Here is a 20,240-nt window from a genome sequence, read left to right on the forward strand (position 1 = left end):
CAGCTGCAGGTGGTGAGCATCTCCAAGAAGTCAATGCACCCTTGGTCCTGCCCTTCTGCCTTCCAAGCAGGACTTTTGGTGACTCACTCATTTGCACTAACCCTACCCACCACCAGCTCTGCACCCAGCTCCAGAAGAACCAATATTCACATCCTTACTCTAGGCTGCAGCCGGAACCGTCTGTGTGCACCTCTGGTTTTATGTAAAGAGCTGAAACATGGAAGCGAAATATCACAGAATCATCTAGGTTGGAAGAGACCTCCAAGATCACCTAGTCCAACCTCTGACCTAACACTAACAAGTCCTTCACTAAACCATATCCCTAAGCTCTACATCTAAACATCTTTTAAAGACCTCCAGGGATGGTGACTCCACCACTTCCCTGGGCAGCCGTTCCAATGCCTAACAACCCTTTCGGTAAAGAAGTTTCTTCTAATACCCAACCTAAACCTCCCTTGATGCAACTTTAGCCCATTCCCCCTTGTCCTATCACCAGGCATGTGGGAGAATAGACCAAAATTGATAGCCAAGTGACAGTGGAAAAGAATGGGGTTCATGATAGCAAGTTGAACATGAGCTAGCAGTGTGCCCTGACAGCCAGGAGGGCCAACCATACCCTGGGGTGCATCAAGCATGGCTTCGCTAGTCAGTCGAGGGAAGTGATTGTCCCTCTCTGCTCTGTACTGGTGCGGCCTCACCTCAAGCACTGTGTGAAGTTCTGGGCACCACAGTACAAAATGGATGTGAAACCATTGGAGAGTGTCCAGAGAAGGGCTACAAAGATGGTGAAGGGCCTAGAGGGAAAGATGTACGAGGAATGGCTGAGGTCACTTGGCCTGTTCAGCCTGGAAAAGAGGAGGCTGAAGGGAGACCTTATTGTCGTCTACAACTTCCTCACAAGGGGGAGTGGAGGGGCCAGTACCAATCTATTCTCTTTAGTAACCAGTGATAGGACCCGTGGGAATGGTGTCAAGCTGCAGCAGGGGAGGTTCAGGCTGGATATCAGGAAGAGGTTCTTCACTGGGAGGGTGGTTGCGTAATGGAACAGGCTCCCTAGCGAAGTAGTCACTGCACCAAGCCTGTTGGAGTTTAAGAAGTGTTTGGACTGTGCTCTTAGTCATATGGTCTGGAATTTTGGGTAGACTTGTGTGGTGCCAGGAGTTGGGCTCGATGATCCTTGTGGGCCCCTTCCAACTCGGGATATTCTATGAGAGCTCAGCCAAATTCCAACTGCCCTTGCAGAGATGCAGGCAAGGAAGAGCCCCAGTCCTCTTCAGGAGGTTACAGAAAGCCCCCAGCTCCCCTTGTCCTTGCACTTATTTACGATGGGATGAAAGACCCTGTAGGGGCCTCTCTGTTTCTTTCCCTACGTATCACACAAAGTTGAATTACCTTTTTGAGGCAAGGGATCATTTTCCATTTCCCCTTAATATATTAACTGTTATGATGTGTAACGGCACCATGCAGAAAAGCCTTCCCTTTTCTGAGCCTCCTCTCCACCACTGGATCCAGGAACATGGGGACTCAGGCACGTCCCACCAGCACCTTCCCCACATCACAACTGTCACCCAAAACAGGAAAACAAGCCAACGAGGAAGATCCCCAAAACAGCAGTGCCCGAGATGCTAATAAAAAGGCAGACTGATGACTCAGCCAGGCTAAGAAATGCAAAGAGGAGTGTATCGTGCACTATTTTTAACATTCGGATAGCACAAGTCCCACCACCCACTTCGCCTTGGGCACCTACCACAAACTCAAAACTCTTCCCCAGCCCTTGGCATCTTTCTGCACTTCTTGTCTGCCTGTCTGCAAACCTCTCCAGACATTTCCAGCAGCAGGAGAGTTGTTGTAACAGATCAGCTTATCAAATGCACACTGCTTCCCTTTATGCGAGACAAAAAACAAAACAAAACAAAACACACACACACACAAAAAAACCCAAAAAAAACCCACCTTGGCAGATCGTATTGGGACATTAAAAAGAAAAAAAATATTTCCTACTAACTCCTACACTTCTCATCTCCAGCCCTGAAACCAGTGCTGTTGACCACACCATTAACAGTGCATTCAGAGTTCATAAAATCACCCAAAGCCACTCTCCTGGACTGAGTAATCTCACAGTACTTGGTGTTTAAAGGCAAGCACTCAGGGTGCCTATGAAAACCTCTGTTTTGGGATTCTTTTAAATCAAAGTGCCTAATCCTCACAATCAGAAAGGAAAGCTTGGAAAACTCATCTCCAGCACTGCCCAAGCCAGAAGGCAAAACACAAGAATTCAAAAGAGCCTTTAACCTTCTGAAAATGATATTTTTTTCCTAATCTTCAGCTAAATATCAGGATTCTTTTCTGCAAAACCATTTGGTGTGTTTTCACGTGTAACGACACCCGTTGTTGTGCCAATATGCAACAACTGGACCTGAGTTGCTTCTATGCAGTGTGCCAGCCTGTGTAACGCCCCCAAACCTGCAATTTCTGTGGTTATGCCTTATTCCCAGATCTGCTTTATCTTTCCCGAGAAGTGGGAGATCTCAAATCCAGGAGTTGCTCCAAATTCACCTCCTCAACCTTGGGAAGGGTGAGGTGTGGGGAAGACGGACTCGTTACTCCACCGCACGGCCAACACAACAGCCTTATAATGAAGGGTAAATTCAGAGGGATTAAATCTCCCATAGCACAAGGCATTGCCATCGCCCCTAATTTACACATAGCAAGAGAAGGGAATTGCGTGAGGTTCCTGAGCCTTGACTCACAGGTTAATGCCACCTCCAGAACATTATGAGCTACAGATGCTTTAATTTAGCACAAAAATATGCAGGCAGGTTGACTAGGAAGATAGGTGAATCAACACAGGTGCTGGTGAACTGCCCATTGTTTGGGAAATAAAAGGCAAAGGACTTCCTAGAACACAGCAGCACTCAGTCAAAAAGGTCTGTGTTCAGTACCGTGCTGCAAATCCTGCTCAGGCAGCAGAGCAGTGTGGGTTGAACACAGGCAGTGCAGGAGGATGCCCAAGAACTGACAGGAAAACTGGGGGCATCAACAGAAACAGGACAAAAGGCAACAAAGGCAGCAAGAACAGAAGGGAAGGGATGAAAAGAAGAGGAGCCAGGGAAAGGCACCTGCAGTGATGCAGAGCAGTAAGGGGGGAATCTTCTCCAAGTCAGAGGTGCAGGAGCAGGCCAGGAGCTTGTGAGGGAGAGAGGTGCCTGCCAAGCAAGGCAGGAGCCCGTCTCTCTCCTTGCTCTGCTTGCCTGGCAATAAAGGCATGACAAAGACTCTGCCCTCCAGCACCATGAAAACACATGATTTTAGAGTCAGGAAGATCATACTTTTAAAGCCTGGAAATTGTATTTTAATTATTTAATGAGAGAGGAGCAAGCAGAAAGCATGACACGTAAATGACCTCCTACAAAGCCACCCCTGTGAAGCAAGGGGCCATTATCTCATTAAAAGGTTGGGAACATTTGTGTGCTCAACCCCAGCACAGAGGGAGAAAGAGGGGTCTGAGAGCAGAAAGGGCAGGAACAACATATAATTAATGCTTCCGACCACATCTGGAAATTGATAACCCTGGATGCAGGGAGAACGTAAGAGAAAGTAGAATTACGTTCAGCACAGGGAGAGAAGAGGAAGCAAAACTTGCAAAGAAAAAACAACTATTTTTTTCAGAAGAAAACCATCAGCTTTGCACGCATGGCTCACCTCAGCCTAACTCTCCCTCCATGGCTGCTTACTCAATTGAAATACATTGCTGGATGCATGACAGCAAGTGGTGCTGCTGTAAATAAAACTCATGGCACCTCACCCGGATGCAGCCCTGGGTGCAATAAGTCATCGGAGACCTGTAGGAGGCTTTGACAGAGGGAGTATACGGATGCAGACATTATTAGAAACAGAATGACTGATGTGCTTGATATTATGGAGTGTGTTGATTCTGTGGTGGTTTAGGTATCTGGTATTATGTGCACACAATGTCTGGATCTGTCACCGTATGCAGTAAATATTTTAAGTATTGTTTCGCAATGAATACCTCAAGGCAGGGTGATACCTTATGTTGAAAACATATTCCTGGAAGAAATGATTTTCTGTGTTTTTATATCACCGATGCATTCAGCTGAGCAGAAACTGGTTTAAGAGCCCAGTAGATGCTTGATCACCGCTCATGGCTATGGGCATCAGGGTAGCACAAGCTGAGCACTCCCAAGGCTACCCTGAATCGCACACATACATCCACACCTTATGCCAGGAGGTGGGAGCACAGGGAACAGAGACCATTTAATCCCTTAGAAATGTTACACTGCAACTACAGAACTCTTATAAGAAAGCTGTGGCCACCTGGGGGATATCTCCTGATGTCTTCTAGGGAGCATTCCAGGCTGCTTTCCTGCTGCAGTACAGCAACACCACTGGGCTGTCTGCCTGGTTTTCCATTGCTTTTGGAGGTACATGGTTGTTTCCACTAAATTTAGCAGGGAGCTACAAAGCCCCATGACATGGTAGAGGTGTCCTTGCCCTTTCCCACAGGGCATCTCCCTGCCTCCCAGCTGCAAGAAGGGGACCCCCTTTTCCCTCAGCTCTTGAAATGGAGGCGCCTCCCAAAGTGAGGTGCAAACCAAGGCAGCAAATCTGCCCACCACAAGCCCAGGCACAGGGCACACAGGGAAGATAAAGCAGCCATGAGCTTTAAAGATCCCAAGGGATAGAGCCCTTCTTAGAAGAGCCACTATGGGCCAGGTGAGCCAGTACTGACATACCACAAGAGAAGATCAGGTTTTACATTGCACCCTTTCACCGCCAGCCCCAACACATTTTCATAGATAAGGAAAAGTGGAGCTTTGCATAAATCAACTTCGTTCCTTATCTTTGTTCTTCCCCAAAAATGTTCTCTCTGAGGTTCTGCTAAGAAAATAAACAGAGCCCCAACAGTGTGTGTGCTGGGTCTGTCTGAGCTGGAGTCACCTTTTCCCTGCAGCAGCCCACACAGTGCTGTGCTCTGCACTCGTAGCTGGAACAGCACTGATATCACTCCAGTGTTGTGTCTATTGCTGCGTAGTGCTGGCACAGCATCAGGACTCCTTCAGAGCCCCCAAGAGCCAGCAGGCTGGGGGTGGGCAAGTGATGGGGAGGGGACATTGCCAGGGCAGCTGACCTAAACCAACCAAAGGGATATTCCATAACACCTGATGTCACACTCAGCAATAAAAAGGGGGGCTCTCGTGGGAGAGGGGGCTGTTCCTCCTGAACAACCACTACGCGTTTGAGGCCCTGCTTCCCAGGACTCGGCCGAACATCGCTCGTTGATGGGAAGTAGAGAATAATTTTTTTCCCCTCTCTCTGTGCTTCTGCGTGGACTTATTGTTTCTTTTTTTTTTCCTCCCCATTCCCTTTCATTAAACCTTTCTCATCTCAAACCTCGAGTTCTCTGTGTTGTATTTTCTCCCCCCTCCTCTTTGAGGAGAGGGGGAGTGAGAGAGCAGTTGTGGTGGAGCTCGGCTGCCCACCTGAGTAAAACCACCACAGTGTGAAACACTTAGATTTAGAAAAACAACGGGTCTTACTTCCTATTTGAAGGCACATACATCAGTGCTTTGGCTGTCTGCACATCCTGAACACTTATACCTTGCTGATTTTGTACTCGTCCTCGTGACCAGGCAGGCTTATCCTCTGCATAAGCAGTTTCTTCCCTCCAACCACCTTAAGAAAGTGCTGGTGGGAGAAGTTCACTCAAATTTCACTTGTAATTTTGCAAGTGATTGCAGACCTGTTTTCCTGGGTATTTGGGTCACTGCGTTGGCCCTTGGGCAGAGTTCAATTTAACTCCATCTCTTCCCACTGCCTGGTTACAGAACAGTGTGAGGGTTTCTCCTCACACGTAGAAGGAAGTTTTCAAATGTCTCATTTTCAAACAAGAGATGAGAAACACTAACAACCTATTCAAAGTAGCTCTCAGTGACATTGCCAACCTGGATGGAGAAAGATGAAGACTTTTTGGTGGAGTAAGACTTTAAAAAGCAAAAGTTCTAATCAGAGCCCAAAGGACCTCATGTTCCATGTGACATTGGATGAAACCTGAAGCATCCTCCACAAGGAACACAGTGCAGGATTCACAGCTGCAAGCAGTAAGACCTCTAAGAGACCACAGAAACCAAACCCAGAGCAGGCTACCAGCCCTGCCCAGGGAGATGCTTCCAATGAGCCTGCTCAAGCTAGAGGGAGATGCTGCTCAGTCTCCCTGTTTCTCCAAATGATGGCAAAAACAGACAAACTCTCAAATCTATGCAGTCTTTAAAGTGGTTTGTAGCTAAAGGAGTAGCTCTAAGGTCCAGTTGCTCTTGCTTTTGCTCCTGCCCAGTGCTCAGACAGATTGGGGTCCTTCCGCAAGAGTGGACTGGGAAGCACTGATGCATTAAGTTTAATAAAGCCACAGGATGAGGTTATTTATTTCTGTCAGTAACATATGTTGGGAGCATATGAAAATTTACATGCCCACAGTGAGACACTTTTGCTCATTACATAAATATTACAAAATCCATAGTGAATTCCCTATCATGGATTCTCCTTCATTCCAGCTGCTGAGATGCTTTAAAAGGCAAAAAGAAAAACAAACCACAAAGGTTTCAATCTTTTCCAGTCATACTATGCAACTTTCTCCCACACTGGCAACAGTAATTCCTGCTTGTGAATCACAGCTAATTATATTATAATAGGCCATTCTTCTTGATTTAATATACCATATGAAAATCAGTGTGTGAATGAGTGTGGTCATAAGATTAGTAACAGCTCTAGTTCTTAATTTATGTTCACACTTTATTATTGAAAAAAATTAAAGCTCAAGGGTGTTGAGGAGGATGCTTTACTTGAGTTTGTTTTATTTAGAAGTAAATTACAAAATTGGGGAGAGGGGTGTGGAACAATCAAAAATAAATTACAAATACCTGTTCCCACTGCATGAAATTACAGCGTTCCGGGTAATGACAAAACATAGGGAAGGATTCCCAGAACTGCCTAAGAGAGAAATGAATCAGCTGCAATAGCACCAAGTTTTGCAACAATAGGGTTCCTGATATTTCAAAAAGAAAGAAGAAAAGTGTGGAGAAGACGTACTCCCAGCCACAGCAGATTCACGGGTTGCAAAATAGCATACAAAGAGAGAGAGAGAATGAAGGAGAAAAGGAAATTAGAAAAGGATAAACAAGAGGTAAAAACTGCAAAAGGGAAACAGAGAAGAAATGCAAGGAAAAAAATAAAGGAATTGCTGTCACACAAATAGGCAGAGGTAAGCAAAGCATGAAGAAGCATCCCCCTTGCTAAGCCCTGGACAAGCCTGATTGTGTGTTTTTAAGCTTTTTGAGGCCAGTTAGCTTTTTTTTTAAGATTAGTTTTTAGATTTAGTTAGATTCTTTTCAGTTAGCTTTTTTTTTATTATTATTTTTAAAGCATGCACAATCCATTACAGGTGGGATTTCCATGGCCCCACCTGTGCCCATGGCAATCTCCATCCCTGCAATAAGAAACAAAGCACAGGGGGTTCAGAATAAATGGCTTTACCCTCAGCTGCACCCAGAGGCAAGGAAGGACCATGGTAGCTCTTGGGGGGTAACAGTCTCCCCGTGGCCCTTTTCATTAAGGAAACTCAGCATCTCCCAAAGGCATGGGGGCAGCAGGGAGCCCATGTCTGTCTGACTTGTTCCCTTCCTGTGACCCTGGATTTCCACTGTATTTATTTAACCTCCCCACACCATTTTGCTTCCATGCCTACATAACACAAGAATTACTCTTCTTTGCATTCTTTACATAATAGTGGATGGTCAGAGGATCCTGAAGCAATTTGCAAATATTAATTAAGCCTTAGCAGAATCCCTGAGTGGTAGGTAACTGCAATTATGCACCTAATTATATTAATTCTGCCATAGGGCAGTAAGCAATTATTTGGAAACTATTATATAACTAAACCAAACCTATGTTGCTGATTACATGTTTAGCATGCAACTAACAGGTATTTCATTTCCTCACTGATGGCTTTGGCATAAACAAACAAACAAAAAAAAGCATCTGGGAAGAAAAAAAAAGAGGCACAGAAAAGCCCTGCCAAAACTCCTCCTTTGTTTCTGCAGTGTGATTCCCCTCTTCAGATGCACTTGTCTCCTGTCAACAAACACCATGTCTACGCATCCAAAACTCAGGGTTTTGGTCCTGCACTCCAGCCAGGGACAAAATAGGACCAGAAACTGGAAGAAGCTCAGAAGGTGCATGCTGGTAGTGGGAAGACCTTAGCTGAAGCATCTCCCCACTGAGCAGGGCTGTTTCCTTCCTGCCTGAAATAAGTCCCCATAGTTTCACCCCCAAGCACTTGCCCAGGCCATATTAAAACCTATCAGTGCGCAAAGCTTAAGCAGTTGCTTGCACCTGGAACCACATCAAGAAGCCTGGAGGCACAGCTGGCAAAGCATTCAGAAGGATATCACAGAATCATCTAGGTTGGAAGAGACCTCCAAGATCACCTAGTCTAACCTTTGACCTAACACTAACAAGTCCTATACTAAACCATATCACTAAGCTCTACATCTAAACATCTTTTAAAGACCTCCAGGGATGGTGACTCCACCACTTCCCTGGGCAGCCCATTCAACCTAACGACCCTTTCAGTAAAGAAGTTTATCCTAACATCCAACATAAACTTCCCCTGGCACAACTTTAGCCCATTCCCCTCAACCTGTCACCAGGCACGTGGAAGAAAAGGCCAACCCCCACCTCGCTACAGCCTCCTTTAAGGTATCTGTAGAGAGTGATAAGGTCACACCCCTGAGCCTCCTCTTCTCGAGGAGAAATGAACCCAGCTCCCTCAGCCGCTCCTCGTAAGACTTGTTCTCCAGGCCCCTCACCAGCTTTGTTGCCCTTCTCTGGACTCGCTCAAGCACCTCGATGTCCTTCTTGTAGCGAAGGGCCCAAAACTGAACACAGTGCTCGAGGTGCGGCCTCACCAGAGCCGAGTACAGGGGGACGATCACTTCCCGTGACCTGCTGGCCACACTGCTTCTTATACAAGCCAGGAGGCTGTTGGCCTTCTTGGCCACCTGAGCACACTGCTGGCTCATATTCAGCCGACTATCCACCAATACTCCCAGATCCTTCCCTGCCAGGCAGTTTTCCAACCACTCATCTCCCAGCCTGTTGGGATTATTGTGCCCCAGATGCAGGACCTGGCACTTGGCCTTGTTGAACTTCATACAGCTGACCTCAGCCCATCGGTCCTGCCTATCCAGGTCCTCCAGCACAGCCTTCCTACTCTTGAGCAGATTGACACATGCACCTTATTTGGTGTCATCTATGATATGGCAGCAAAAGCACTGCCTTTGCTTCCCAAATTCAATATATTCAAAATAAAGTCAAGATATCCCCAAAGTAGCCAAAAGGGTGCAACTGTATCTCTCCTTCCGAGCCCTCATCCCACAGCACAGATGTGCTGACCACCTACAAGGAGCCCCAACACCAAGGTGTCCTCCTGCTGCAGACCAGAGCTTCTGGCCTCAGACCAAGAGAAAAAGTGACTGAAACGCAGTCTCCACACCAGAATGGCATTTAACCTTAAAGACATCGTCCATAGCAAGTTCTTGAGATACAGCACTACCCAGAGAAAAACACTGAGGGGCTGTGAAGCCACAGAATATCACAAACCTCCCATTTTCTCCTAAATTAGCCAGGCAGAGCAGGTCTCCCAGCTGCCCCAAGCAGCCTCACCCTGCCCAGCTGAAGAGCTCAGACGGGAGCCCAGGCAGCGCACTTCCATGTCCGCCTGACAAATTCCACCGTGGCGTATTGATGGAGCTCAAGGACATTAGTGCTGACCCAGCAATGAGGCATATTCCTCAAATCAGTTTTATGCCAGCCTTTAAAACCCAATGTCATTTTTCAAATAAAAAAATAAATAGGGGAGAGTCAGAGAAGCTTTACTAGGCCAAATTGATTATCTGCAAGACAGTAAAGGATTGTTCCCACAGTCTGTTCTTGATAGCCTGTCTCCGGCAGAAGACCCATTAGGCAAGTTTCTATATACCCTCACCCTTGAATCTTCTCTTCAGCTCAGTCAGTGTTTCTCTGCTCCATCCCAAACACATCCTCATTAGAGGCAGAGGCACTTTCAGCTATCACAGCCATTCTTGGCTTGGACAATTTACCCAGCTCCGTCTTTCCTCGTAAATCACACCCTGCAGTCATACCTCTTTTATTGCTGCTGTCCTGCATGCTCTCCTCAATCTGTATTTTTCCCTTTCAAGGAGATGCTCCAAAGATAGATGGTGAGCAAAATGCAATTGTGCTGCAATTGCATATTATCTTCCTCATCACTGTAAGGATGCTGTTGTGCACTGTGTGGAAAGCTACTGGTAACATCTCTATCTGAAACATGGTTTGGTAAAAAATTCTAAAAACATTCCAAGAGAAGAGCTTTCAAAGAATCTGCAGTTTCCAATGGGAATGTACTGTGGGAAATTATCAAAGAGTTCTGCTTTGACTACACAGTCTACACCTAAGGAAAAGATTAAAAGCCAAGAAAATGACACCAAAAAGAAACCTTTTCTGAGTGTTCCGTGTCATTAAAAGTTCTAATATAATACCATTAAAAGAAACTCAAACCAAGTGCCCTGGGAGATGGGAGGTCTGACTTTCAGCTTTATTTAACTTACATACTCCTGAAAGCTGGAATGGGGAAGGAGGGCCAACTCTGGCCAGAACAAAATGAGCACCTTCCCCAAGCTGCATGCCAAGAAGCACAAGGCGCTTTGGCAGACAGCCATGCTGATGAAGATTAGCACATCAAACGGCTAATTTCAACTCCAGGAACTGCAAATAGCAAGGAAAATGGGAACTCCTTTGCACCAACTTGTGACACTGCAGAGCCAAGCTCCACTTGTTCCACCACGCTCTGGCAGATTGCTCCCCACACCAATGGCTGAACATCTTAACTCCTTTGTGAACTCCTCTGTTCACATCCTCCTTTCTGCTGCATCTCTCACTCAACCCATTGCCATCCCTCCACCCAGCAGCAGGGAAAAAAGTCTGTACAAACTCAGTTGCAGCACTAAGGTGACATTTGTCATCTGCTGTAGTATATTAATCCAAGGAGATGAGATAAATTAGGCAATCCGCTGAAGAAAGACAAACCAAAAAAAAACAACAATACAGAAACCACCAAAATAATAATAAAAAAGGACTTGGGTACCCACATTCCAGCCACATCCCATTTCAGAGTCCTGCATTTGTGATAATAAAATACTTTGCAGAGCTGCTGGCTACCTCTGAAGGAGCTGGTTCTCCACAAGCACCAAGCTCCTGATGAAAGCTCCCAAATGAAATAAGATGAGAAAACAAACCCAGAGCCCAGGCCATGCATGCTGCCCAACTCTTCTCACTCTGTGGATTTATTCAGGAGCTCTTAAAGTGCCCAGAGCATACCCACTCTCAAAGTGCTCACCCTGCACAGCACGGCACCAACCAGGTGATGCTCTTTAGTCTCTTCCCCTTTATTTCAGCAGCTCAGCTCCCATCTCCCAGCCAGTACCCAGGAACTGGGAGGCAACCTCCAAGCATGTGGGAGATGAGAGCCTAGCAGGGAAGCACTTGCAGGGTGCAGAGGTTCACCTCCTCCTTGCAGAGACCAGCACCAAAACGCACATTCCATTCCCCAATTGACCATTCTGCCAAGCCAGCTCATTTCAATTTTTATTCCCCAGTTCAACCACAGTCCTAAGTTTCAGCTCAACAACCAACTCTGCAGAAAAGCAGGAATATCTGACTCTTGTGCAGGGAAAAGCAGACCCAAAATTACACTAAATCTCCTCAAATCTCTCTTAGGAGCCATCCCATCTTTCACAACAAGCATCATCGCTTGCTGTACTTGGGCAGCACCTAGCATAGCTCAGCCCTAAAATTTCTCTTTGGATCCTTTCATGCTAACTAACACAAAGCTAGTAATATTACTTAATGTCACTGCAGTCTGGTGAGGAGGGAGAGCATGGACTTGGCACTGCTACTTTAATGAGCAAGACTGAATCCAACTGGCTCCACACATTGTCCCTTCAATGGCACCCGTACAAATCAGGAACATACTTAAAGCTTCAGCCCCACATCAGCATAATTAAACACAGCCTGCTTCCCTTCCAAAAGTAACAGCAAGCCAGATTTAAGTTATGTTTGGAACTGGCATGAAAAAAAAAAAAAAAACTAGCAAAATAGCAGTCTAAAAGGGACTGGGTAAAACAGTTTGTAGTACAGCGAGCAAAACCCCCAGGTGAAGCAAACCACATACACTTGCTAAAGTTACTGTGCCATTGGCTACAGCAGTGTGAGCCCCAGGGCTGGCAGATGCTCTGAGCCTGCAGTGGTGACATGCCAGTAACCACATGCAACCACACCACGGCCCGATACAAACCCAGCACTGCAGCCTCGTTTAGTTTGATGAGCATCAGCTTCACACTGGACACAGCTGATCATCTGGTGGGAAAACATCAAAACAGAAGGCCATACCACAGCATTCTTTGGGCAGAGGAATACTTTTAAAAATGTGCAGACCTGCAAGAAAGCAGCACCCTGGGCTCCATACAATGACTATCCCATGACATACCTATTCGGGGAATAAACAAAAGCAATTCAAAACTAAACAGCAAGCAGATAAAAACCACTAACGGGTATTGACCGCAAAGCCTTCAAAGCTGCCCCAAAAATCAGAGCCTTCACAGAGCAGCAGGCAGAGCCAAGAGAAGTCAGCTGCCCTCTGCGCAGACCACACCACCTCCCTTTGCAGTGGGCAGGCAAGGTGACAAGTTTTATCCTGGAAGTTCTTAAATCGGGATGAGGTAATTAGTGCATAAATCTCAGCCCACGGGTTGTGTGAGAAACACTCTGTAGCCAATCACTTAGGCTCAGGTGAGGATCTCAGTGAAGTAGTAATTTATTCGCGATTGCAATGGCAGGTGCCCCAAGCAGGAGAGCGCCCCTACTAGTTCCAAAACACAGTTTATATGCTTTTTGATGACAGGACCCTCCTCTGTTTCCCCACTGAGTGGGTAATCCAGGTTCACAAGCTATCTGATGCTTCACAAACAATGCACGGCCTTCAGTTGCCAGCCTTTTAAATTTCAAGTTTCTTTTGACATTTTTACTGCTTGGAGTGGTAATGTTTCTTCACTTACCTGACTTGACTTAACACCGTGATTTTCATCTAATTGTCCTAAGGAGTCTGGTTGTCTGCATTTTACAAGGGCGCCTGCTAAGCTTTCTTATCACTGTAAGCATATCTCAATACCACATTCCTTCCCTCCAAACAATGTAACTCTGCAGAAACAACATTTCTATTCCCACAGGTGTGATAGAAACTTTCCCACAAAAAAAAAAAAAAAAAAATCAATACATACAGGACAGGACAACCAAGATAAATATTTTGGAAACAAAAGAAAGCTCAACAACAGAAATCAACACCCAAATTCGAATGATGCAGAGCCAAGCTTTTGTCCACTTAATCCTGATACCCAGTTACAGACAGATAGGGCCATTCCTGCACAGGAAAGCAAACACCATCTTTAATCATTAAATCCTCCAGTCCTGACAGTTTTATATTACAAATTGGAATAAATTTCTGAAGGACGCTAACTACTCAACAGCTGCTTCCCTTAAAGCCTCTTAGGGTGAGAGGTGAGCACTTGTGTGCCCATTTACACATGTAACAGCCAATTTTGTAACTCCAGGTGTGGAAACAGGAGACCCCCTCACTGACCAAGGGGCACAAGACCTCATCTCCCTCCTACACAACCGGCCTCATCCTCTCACCCTGACTAGCCAAATGCTGCACATGGCCAAAACAAGCCAGCTTGCACAGGCAGGAGAATAAGTCAGAAGCGAGTGCTCGTAACTAAGCTCAATGAGACTAATTTTTACCATCTGTCCTGCAGCAACAAGCTCCACAAATCAGTGCAACCCCAACCCCCAAGCCACATATATTGGGGAAAAGCAACAAATCAAGCCCCATACATTGTTTTTGCTGTGTTTATTCTCATGTAACCTTTTTGGTTTTTAGAAGCACGGTTGCCACGCTAGCCTGATGATACACAAAGCAAGCTTGAAAGGAGAGGTAATCTCTTGCATGAGATGCACTAAGGGAGTTGCAAAGGGAAAAAAAGGACCAGCTCTCATGCAGAGCCTTTTTTCCGCTTCAGATCTAAGGAAGAACTTGTCTCCTCCAAAAACACATCTGTTTTGGTCTTTTGCTTTTTACCCAATGGAAGTCATAACCCTACAAGCATTATCTCACCTTCTTTTTGAGGCAGAAAACAAGCATCCAAGCAGGTGTAAGAACTGCAAAATACCCTTCACACTGTCATTTATTCAGTTTGCATTCAATCTTTTTCACCTGCTTTCTTCTTATCTGTACCCAAGCCAAACAGTTTTCCTGTCCCTCCTAGGTGTTTTTTTTTCCTCCTAGTTCAGGAGAAGCAGAAGCTCAGGTAACCCAGACCCCAAGGGATGCTTGGGGCTGCTAAGCTCTTGACCCTTGCAGCAAACCCCAAACCCCAGATTTCAGCTGCAGACAATGTGCACTGGGCAGTGAGTTCTCTGGACACCCTAGCTCACAAAAGCTGTTTTAGCATCTCCCCAAGACACATTTCTCTCTGCTTGGGATCCACGGGTGGAGAAGCTCCTCAGCCTGCATTCAAGGACAATGCAGAGGTCACTACTCTTTGCTCTAAAGCCCTGAGGAGAGAGGACATGTTGCAAAGCAAGGAGGTGCCACTAATCCCTGCCTTTCCCTCCCAGCCTCCAGAGGCAGCTTTTTCAACCTGTGCAGGATGGTGAGCAATCACAGTGCTCAGCAATCGTCCTGCAGAGCATTTAGCAAACAGCTACATCAAACAGAGCCTGCGTTCAGCAGGTGCCTTGCTGTCCCTTCACCCGTGCCAAGCCAACACAGCGCTCCAGGCTTCACATTTCTTGGGCTACAGGATTCAATGTCACCCTTCCATGCTCACTACAACTTGGAACATGAGTTCATTAAAACCTGCAGCCAGGGCCCTGTCACACCAGACAAACATCAGCACACTTGCAAAAGGGGGAACTGAAAAGGAAAGGCAGCCTTCCAATAAGGCCTCTATCTGCCTATTCCCAAACTTCCTTCTGCCACTGAACTGCTTTGCAGACTACTCCTGCTAGAAAGACTCTCTCAATGTTTTTATTTATTTATTTTTAGTTTTAAAAAGTATGCTATTTCTGCTCATCTTTTCAGCAACATATGCTAATTCAACAGTCCCAAGAAGCTCAGATCATCCCACAAGGATTTTCTCTCTCCGTCCCTTCACAGTCTAGCAGCTGGTGAGGCTGATGTGACAAGTCCAAAGGGAAGACAACAACTGGTTTTAGGTATGTATCTCAGACAGCACTTACAGAGCAGGGAATTTCAACTCCTCTCCTGCATGTGGAGCAGCAACAGCTCAAAACTAGTTCTCTCACTCCAGACACCAGCAAGGGTATTTAATCACAACTCTCTCTCTCACTCCTGGCTATCCGCAGAAATAAGAAGAGCAGAATATTCCAGCACAATGAACACCCAGCTGCTATCAACAAACTTTAAAAAGGTCATTAAAAGAGTCCAGTTTGAGCTCTCATTTAGAGCTCCTGCAACTTGCAAACAGCCCTGCAGGAATCTTTTAGGCAGATTATACTGGTGGTGGCTCACAAAGCATTTCAGGGGTTTGATCTTACAGTAGCATGCCCATGCCTTCTCCTGCCTTATGCACGAGGGCCTGGGGGCTTTCTGGAAGGTAAAGGCAGCAGCTCCAATTAGTAGCTCATCATTTGCCAAACAAATCACACCACACAACTCCACACAGCTGCACAGAGAGACTCGGGAGAAATTCACTGGGCAGCAAAGAAGCAGGCACCAAGTGAGCATGGGCTGCCCCAGGACAGGCCCAGGTGCCAGTCCCACTCCCCTCTTCTCCCTCCCCCCACAACATAACAGAGCAGACTTAAGTCTCAGCCTGCATCTGCAGACAAAGTTCACCTGAGGAGACCTTGCTTCCCAGCTGGGGATGAAAAAAGTTGAGATACAACTATGCTGGAAACAACACGGAAAACGTCACTGAAGTATCCAAGAGGGCTGCAGCATGCTCTTTCTTTTCCAAAAGAAAAAGAGCAGTAGTGAGACCCCACTTCCCACTGCTGATGGCCTGAGTTAGCCTTTAAAACAGAAAGCATCAGCTTTGCTCCAGAGGGGAAATAAACATTCAGGGAGCTTCCCGGGCAGAGAGCTGCCACAGAGTCAGAGCAGTTCTGACTGGGGTTTGCAACGAGAACTCCACCGCTGCCACTCATTGCCCTGTTCGGGGAGGCTGTGCAGGGAACTGGTGTCCCACCTGTGTCACTGCCAAAGCCACAAACATCCTCCCTCTGCGCAGCCCCACGGAACGGTGCAATTGAGGGCGTGGGAGGAGAGTGCGCAGCCCCGTGGGTGTAGGGAAAAAGCGCACCGAGGAGAGCCTCGGAGGGGCGAGGGGAGCCGGGGGGTCCCGGGGAGCACTCACCGCGGAGAAGTTGTGGGGCCCGCAGAGCTCGCCGCGGTACTTGCAGGACAGCAGCATGTCCTCCAGCTGGTGGCCCAGGCGGTCCATGAAGTCGGCGCTGATGCCCTCGTAGTGGCGGGGCGGCAGGAAGAGGCGAAAGTCGGCCAGCTTGGCGAACCACCGCAACCTCGCCTCGTCGCCCCGCAGGAGCTCGGTGAGCAGCGGCCGGGCCGTGCGGTTGGGCAGCAGCAAGCCCAACCAGTGCCCCGCGTAGTACAGGTCCCCCTTGGAGAGGCGGGGGAAGCGGAGCGGGTTGTTGTTGCACAGAGTGACGGCGGGGAAGAGCAGCTGGCGGCTCCACTCGCTTCGCACCTGGGTGTGCGACGGGAAGGAGAGCCAGTGCAGGAGGCGGTTGGAGGACCAGGACAGGAGCAAGCCCAGCGCCGTGCAGAAGGCGAGCACCCACAGCGCCCGCCGCGGCAGCGCCGCCCGCCGCGAGCACATGTGCCGCAGCCCGTGCAGCCGGCTGCGCAACGGCGGCGCCCGGCGCCCCCTCGCCATCGGCGCTCCCCGCCGCCTCCCCCGCCGCCGCCGCCGCCGCCCGGGGCTCAGGGCGAGCAGCCCCGCTCCATCCCCGCTCCCCTCGCCGCGGCCGGCAGCGGCCCCGAGCGGCGGGGGGAGCCGCAGCGGGCAAGCCGCCGCGCCGGCCCCGAGCTCAGCGGCGGGCAGCAGTTCCGGCAGCGCGGCATGCCGGGCCCCGCTGCCGCTGTCGTCGCTGTCGCCGCTGTCGCCGCTGTCGCCCCCCCCCCCCCCCCCGCACTGCCGCCGCACCCCGCGGGGGGCAGCCCGGCCGGCCGCCGCTCCCCGGAGCGGGGGGGGGCGTCGGCGCTCCCCGGTACCTCCGAGCTCCGGTGGGGCTCCGGGAGCAACCGGCGCCCCCCTCCGCGAGCCGCGGGACCCCCCCCCCCGCGCCTCCGGCGAACCCCGCTCCGCCGCTCAGCGCCGAACCCCGGCCGCGCTCCGCCGCTCCCCGTTGGCGCTCATGCCGCCCCGGCCGGGCTCCCGCTGGGAAAAGCCCTTCGCGGCGAGGAGGAAGAAGAGGGGGCGATGCTTCCCCCTGGAGCAAATCCCGCTTCCCAGGCGACTGCGGCGGCCAGCCCCGCCGCTCGGCGCCAGGCGCGCTCGGGAGGCGGAGGAAGGATGCTCGGCCCCGCTTCGCCGGAGGAGCCCCCTCCTCCTCACCCTATTTATCCCCCTCGGAGCAGGGGGGAGAGCGGCCCCGCTCGCAGCCCCCGAGCGCCACCGGCTTCAGCCGGGCTTCGGAGGGGTTCCTCCTTCCCTGCTCCTCCTCCTCCACCACCTCCTCGTCTTCCACCCGCCAGTTTGTTTTTCCGATTTTCAGCAGCCCCGGGGGAAAACATGAGATCACGGGCTGAAGCAAAGCCTCTAGAAATACAGGCGAGGTTTGCTGCTTGCACCGGCCGGCTGCTGGGAGAAAGGGGGCTGCTTTTTGCTTCCCGTAGAAAAGCAACTGCACGTTCCCCCAGTACACGGGGAAATGCATCTCGGGGTCCCCCTTCCTCAGTCCCCACTCCCCACTTGCCCGTGTCCTACTGAAGCTAGCACAGGTCGGGCATAGAGCTTGTTTTTCCCTGCATGGGACACAGGTGCACACAAAAGCCCTGTCCCCGATGCCCTGGGGAGACAGCAGGCACTTGGGTTGTATTTTGGCATCTAGCTCGGGTTGCTTCGTTCTGATCTCTTCAAAGCCACTCTCTGTTACCTTCATCTTGATTTAGAATAGTACTAAGCAGCATTCCTATAATTGTACCCAATTAAGCTCTAAGTGGCTATAACTGCTTCGAATCCCTTCTGATATTTTCTCTCTGAATTCATTTTCCATTGCATTTTGATCTGCGGCGTATTTTTACCCAATAGATGGAGCCGTCACAGCCTGGTCAGCCCCAGCCTCTTTCGCAGAGTTTCCTTCCACTGTGGCAAGAGCTGAAAACGTTCAGCTCTTGCACCTTGGTGTGGGGCCTTCCCAGAAAACCCACTCCTGGCCCTGGGGCCATAGGAAAATGTTCAAGGGGCCTCATGCTGGGGCTGCTGGAGCAGGGATTTTCACAAGCACATGGACATGGGCTCAGCTTTCCTTCCTCAACAACATGGACAATTTTCAGTGCCTCTGCTCTTCATGTGCTTGTGTCCATGTTCTGCACAAGTCTTACCTTTTTTTTTTTTTTTTTTTTAAACTCATACTCATATTCCAAAATCCCTTTCAGATCTGGAAGGATGACCATGACTTTCTTAAACTGAAATGGTATGAAAAAGGGACAGAAGTGATTGTGTTTGTTATGACGTGACTTTGAGTAGCTTCCATAAGCATCACGGCCTTTTCCTCCTGCTAGTTGAAAGAAGTGGGAGCTTTTCCCTTTGGCTCACCCACAGGATAATAAACATTCAAATACCTTTGCCATGAGGCAGGCTGAGGTTGTTTTACCCACGATACAATGACACAAACCTGAGGTTTGTGTTGGACTATAAACATCCTCAGATAAGCCCTTCTCCAGCAGCATTACCACTACACCCTGCAGCACAGAGGGACTTAGTGCCAGGTGCTCTGGTAGTGCCTGGGCTGTTGGTTGTGCCTGCCTGGAGAAACATGACACAGCCCTGGACCTGGTCCACTTGCTTATTTTCCTTTTGTACCTGTTTGTACCTGTTCTTTTGGTGGGGCTAGCTTAGCAAAAGGGGATGTACAGGACACAACAGTTGGATGGTGTGGAAAAACTGTTTTCTTCCCTCATATGTGCCCACTCCAAATATCCACTCAAATTCCCAGCTTTATTTATCAGAAGGAAGAAACTGTATTTTATTTATTTATTTATTTAAACAAGAGAAAGCCGCTGGTAGATAGGAGTTGGATGGACAAGACCAACCTCACCCTGAGCTGAAATTCAAACACTCCCCACAGAAGTTCTCTGAAGACAAAACCTGACCACAAAAAGCAAAGCCTGCACCCCCTGGCCTGGTGTGCCCAGCCCAGCTACACATCCTTTAGAAACCATTTCCATTTCTTTTTCCCATTACCAATTCACCCTTGTGTGAGTCTCAATTGCTTCTTTACCCAGACATAGCAGTTTACAAAGCCTATTGGACTCAATGCATGGAAGGAATATTACAGCTGGAGCCTATATATGTTGCTTACTAGTCAAAGAGTCACTTTTTAAATTATCCTTTTTTGGGAGAGGGGATTGCTACTTCTGCTGAAAACCACAGTTTCAATGTAGACAAAACTGCACAGGAGAAATTCAGAGAACCATTTCAGGTGAATCCTGCTGTTCTCCCCCAAGATGTAACATGCATGCCCTCAAAAGATACAGAAAAGACAAATAATCTGAAGTTTTTCTAAACCAAAAGCATTGCCCTCTTTTGAAACTTCATTTTCACTTCAAACATTGACTCAGGTTAAGGCAAAAAGGATTAAATAAAAGCTTTGAAAGCCCTGTAAAGTAAATTATAATGCTTTCTTCCACCTGCACCCTTTGAGTGTTATTTAATTTATCTCAGAAGGGAGCAGAAGAAGGCAAGGTTCAACCCCAAATGCTTTCCCCTGGCAATCTGAGAAACCTACAAAACCATGCCCAGAGCCCTGCAGCCCCCAGGGAGAGTAAGATGCTGAATTCAGCG

General features: G+C 48.4%; 1 protein-coding gene across 4 annotated transcripts in view; it reads right to left on the bottom strand.

Annotated features, from left to right (window-relative positions):
* Positions 1-20,240, bottom strand: part of ASIC2 (acid sensing ion channel subunit 2) — a 551,273-nt gene that overhangs the window by 89,865 nt on the left and 441,168 nt on the right. The window contains exon 1 of one of the 4 annotated variants that reach the window (XM_072028739.1): positions 16,569-17,911. The exons of the other annotated variants lie outside the window; for them this stretch is intronic. Within the exon in view, the coding sequence (XP_071884840.1) occupies positions 16,569-17,108 (540 nt within the window). The 5' untranslated portion in view covers positions 17,109-17,911. Of the gene's footprint in view, positions 1-16,568; positions 17,912-20,240 lie in introns of those variants that run through there. 4 annotated transcript variants of the gene reach the window in all.

The sequence above is a fragment of the Anas platyrhynchos genome, chromosome 28 (assembly GCF_047663525.1).
Source record: "Anas platyrhynchos isolate ZD024472 breed Pekin duck chromosome 28, IASCAAS_PekinDuck_T2T, whole genome shotgun sequence".
In the NCBI taxonomy this organism is placed as follows: domain Eukaryota; kingdom Metazoa; phylum Chordata; class Aves; order Anseriformes; family Anatidae; genus Anas; species Anas platyrhynchos.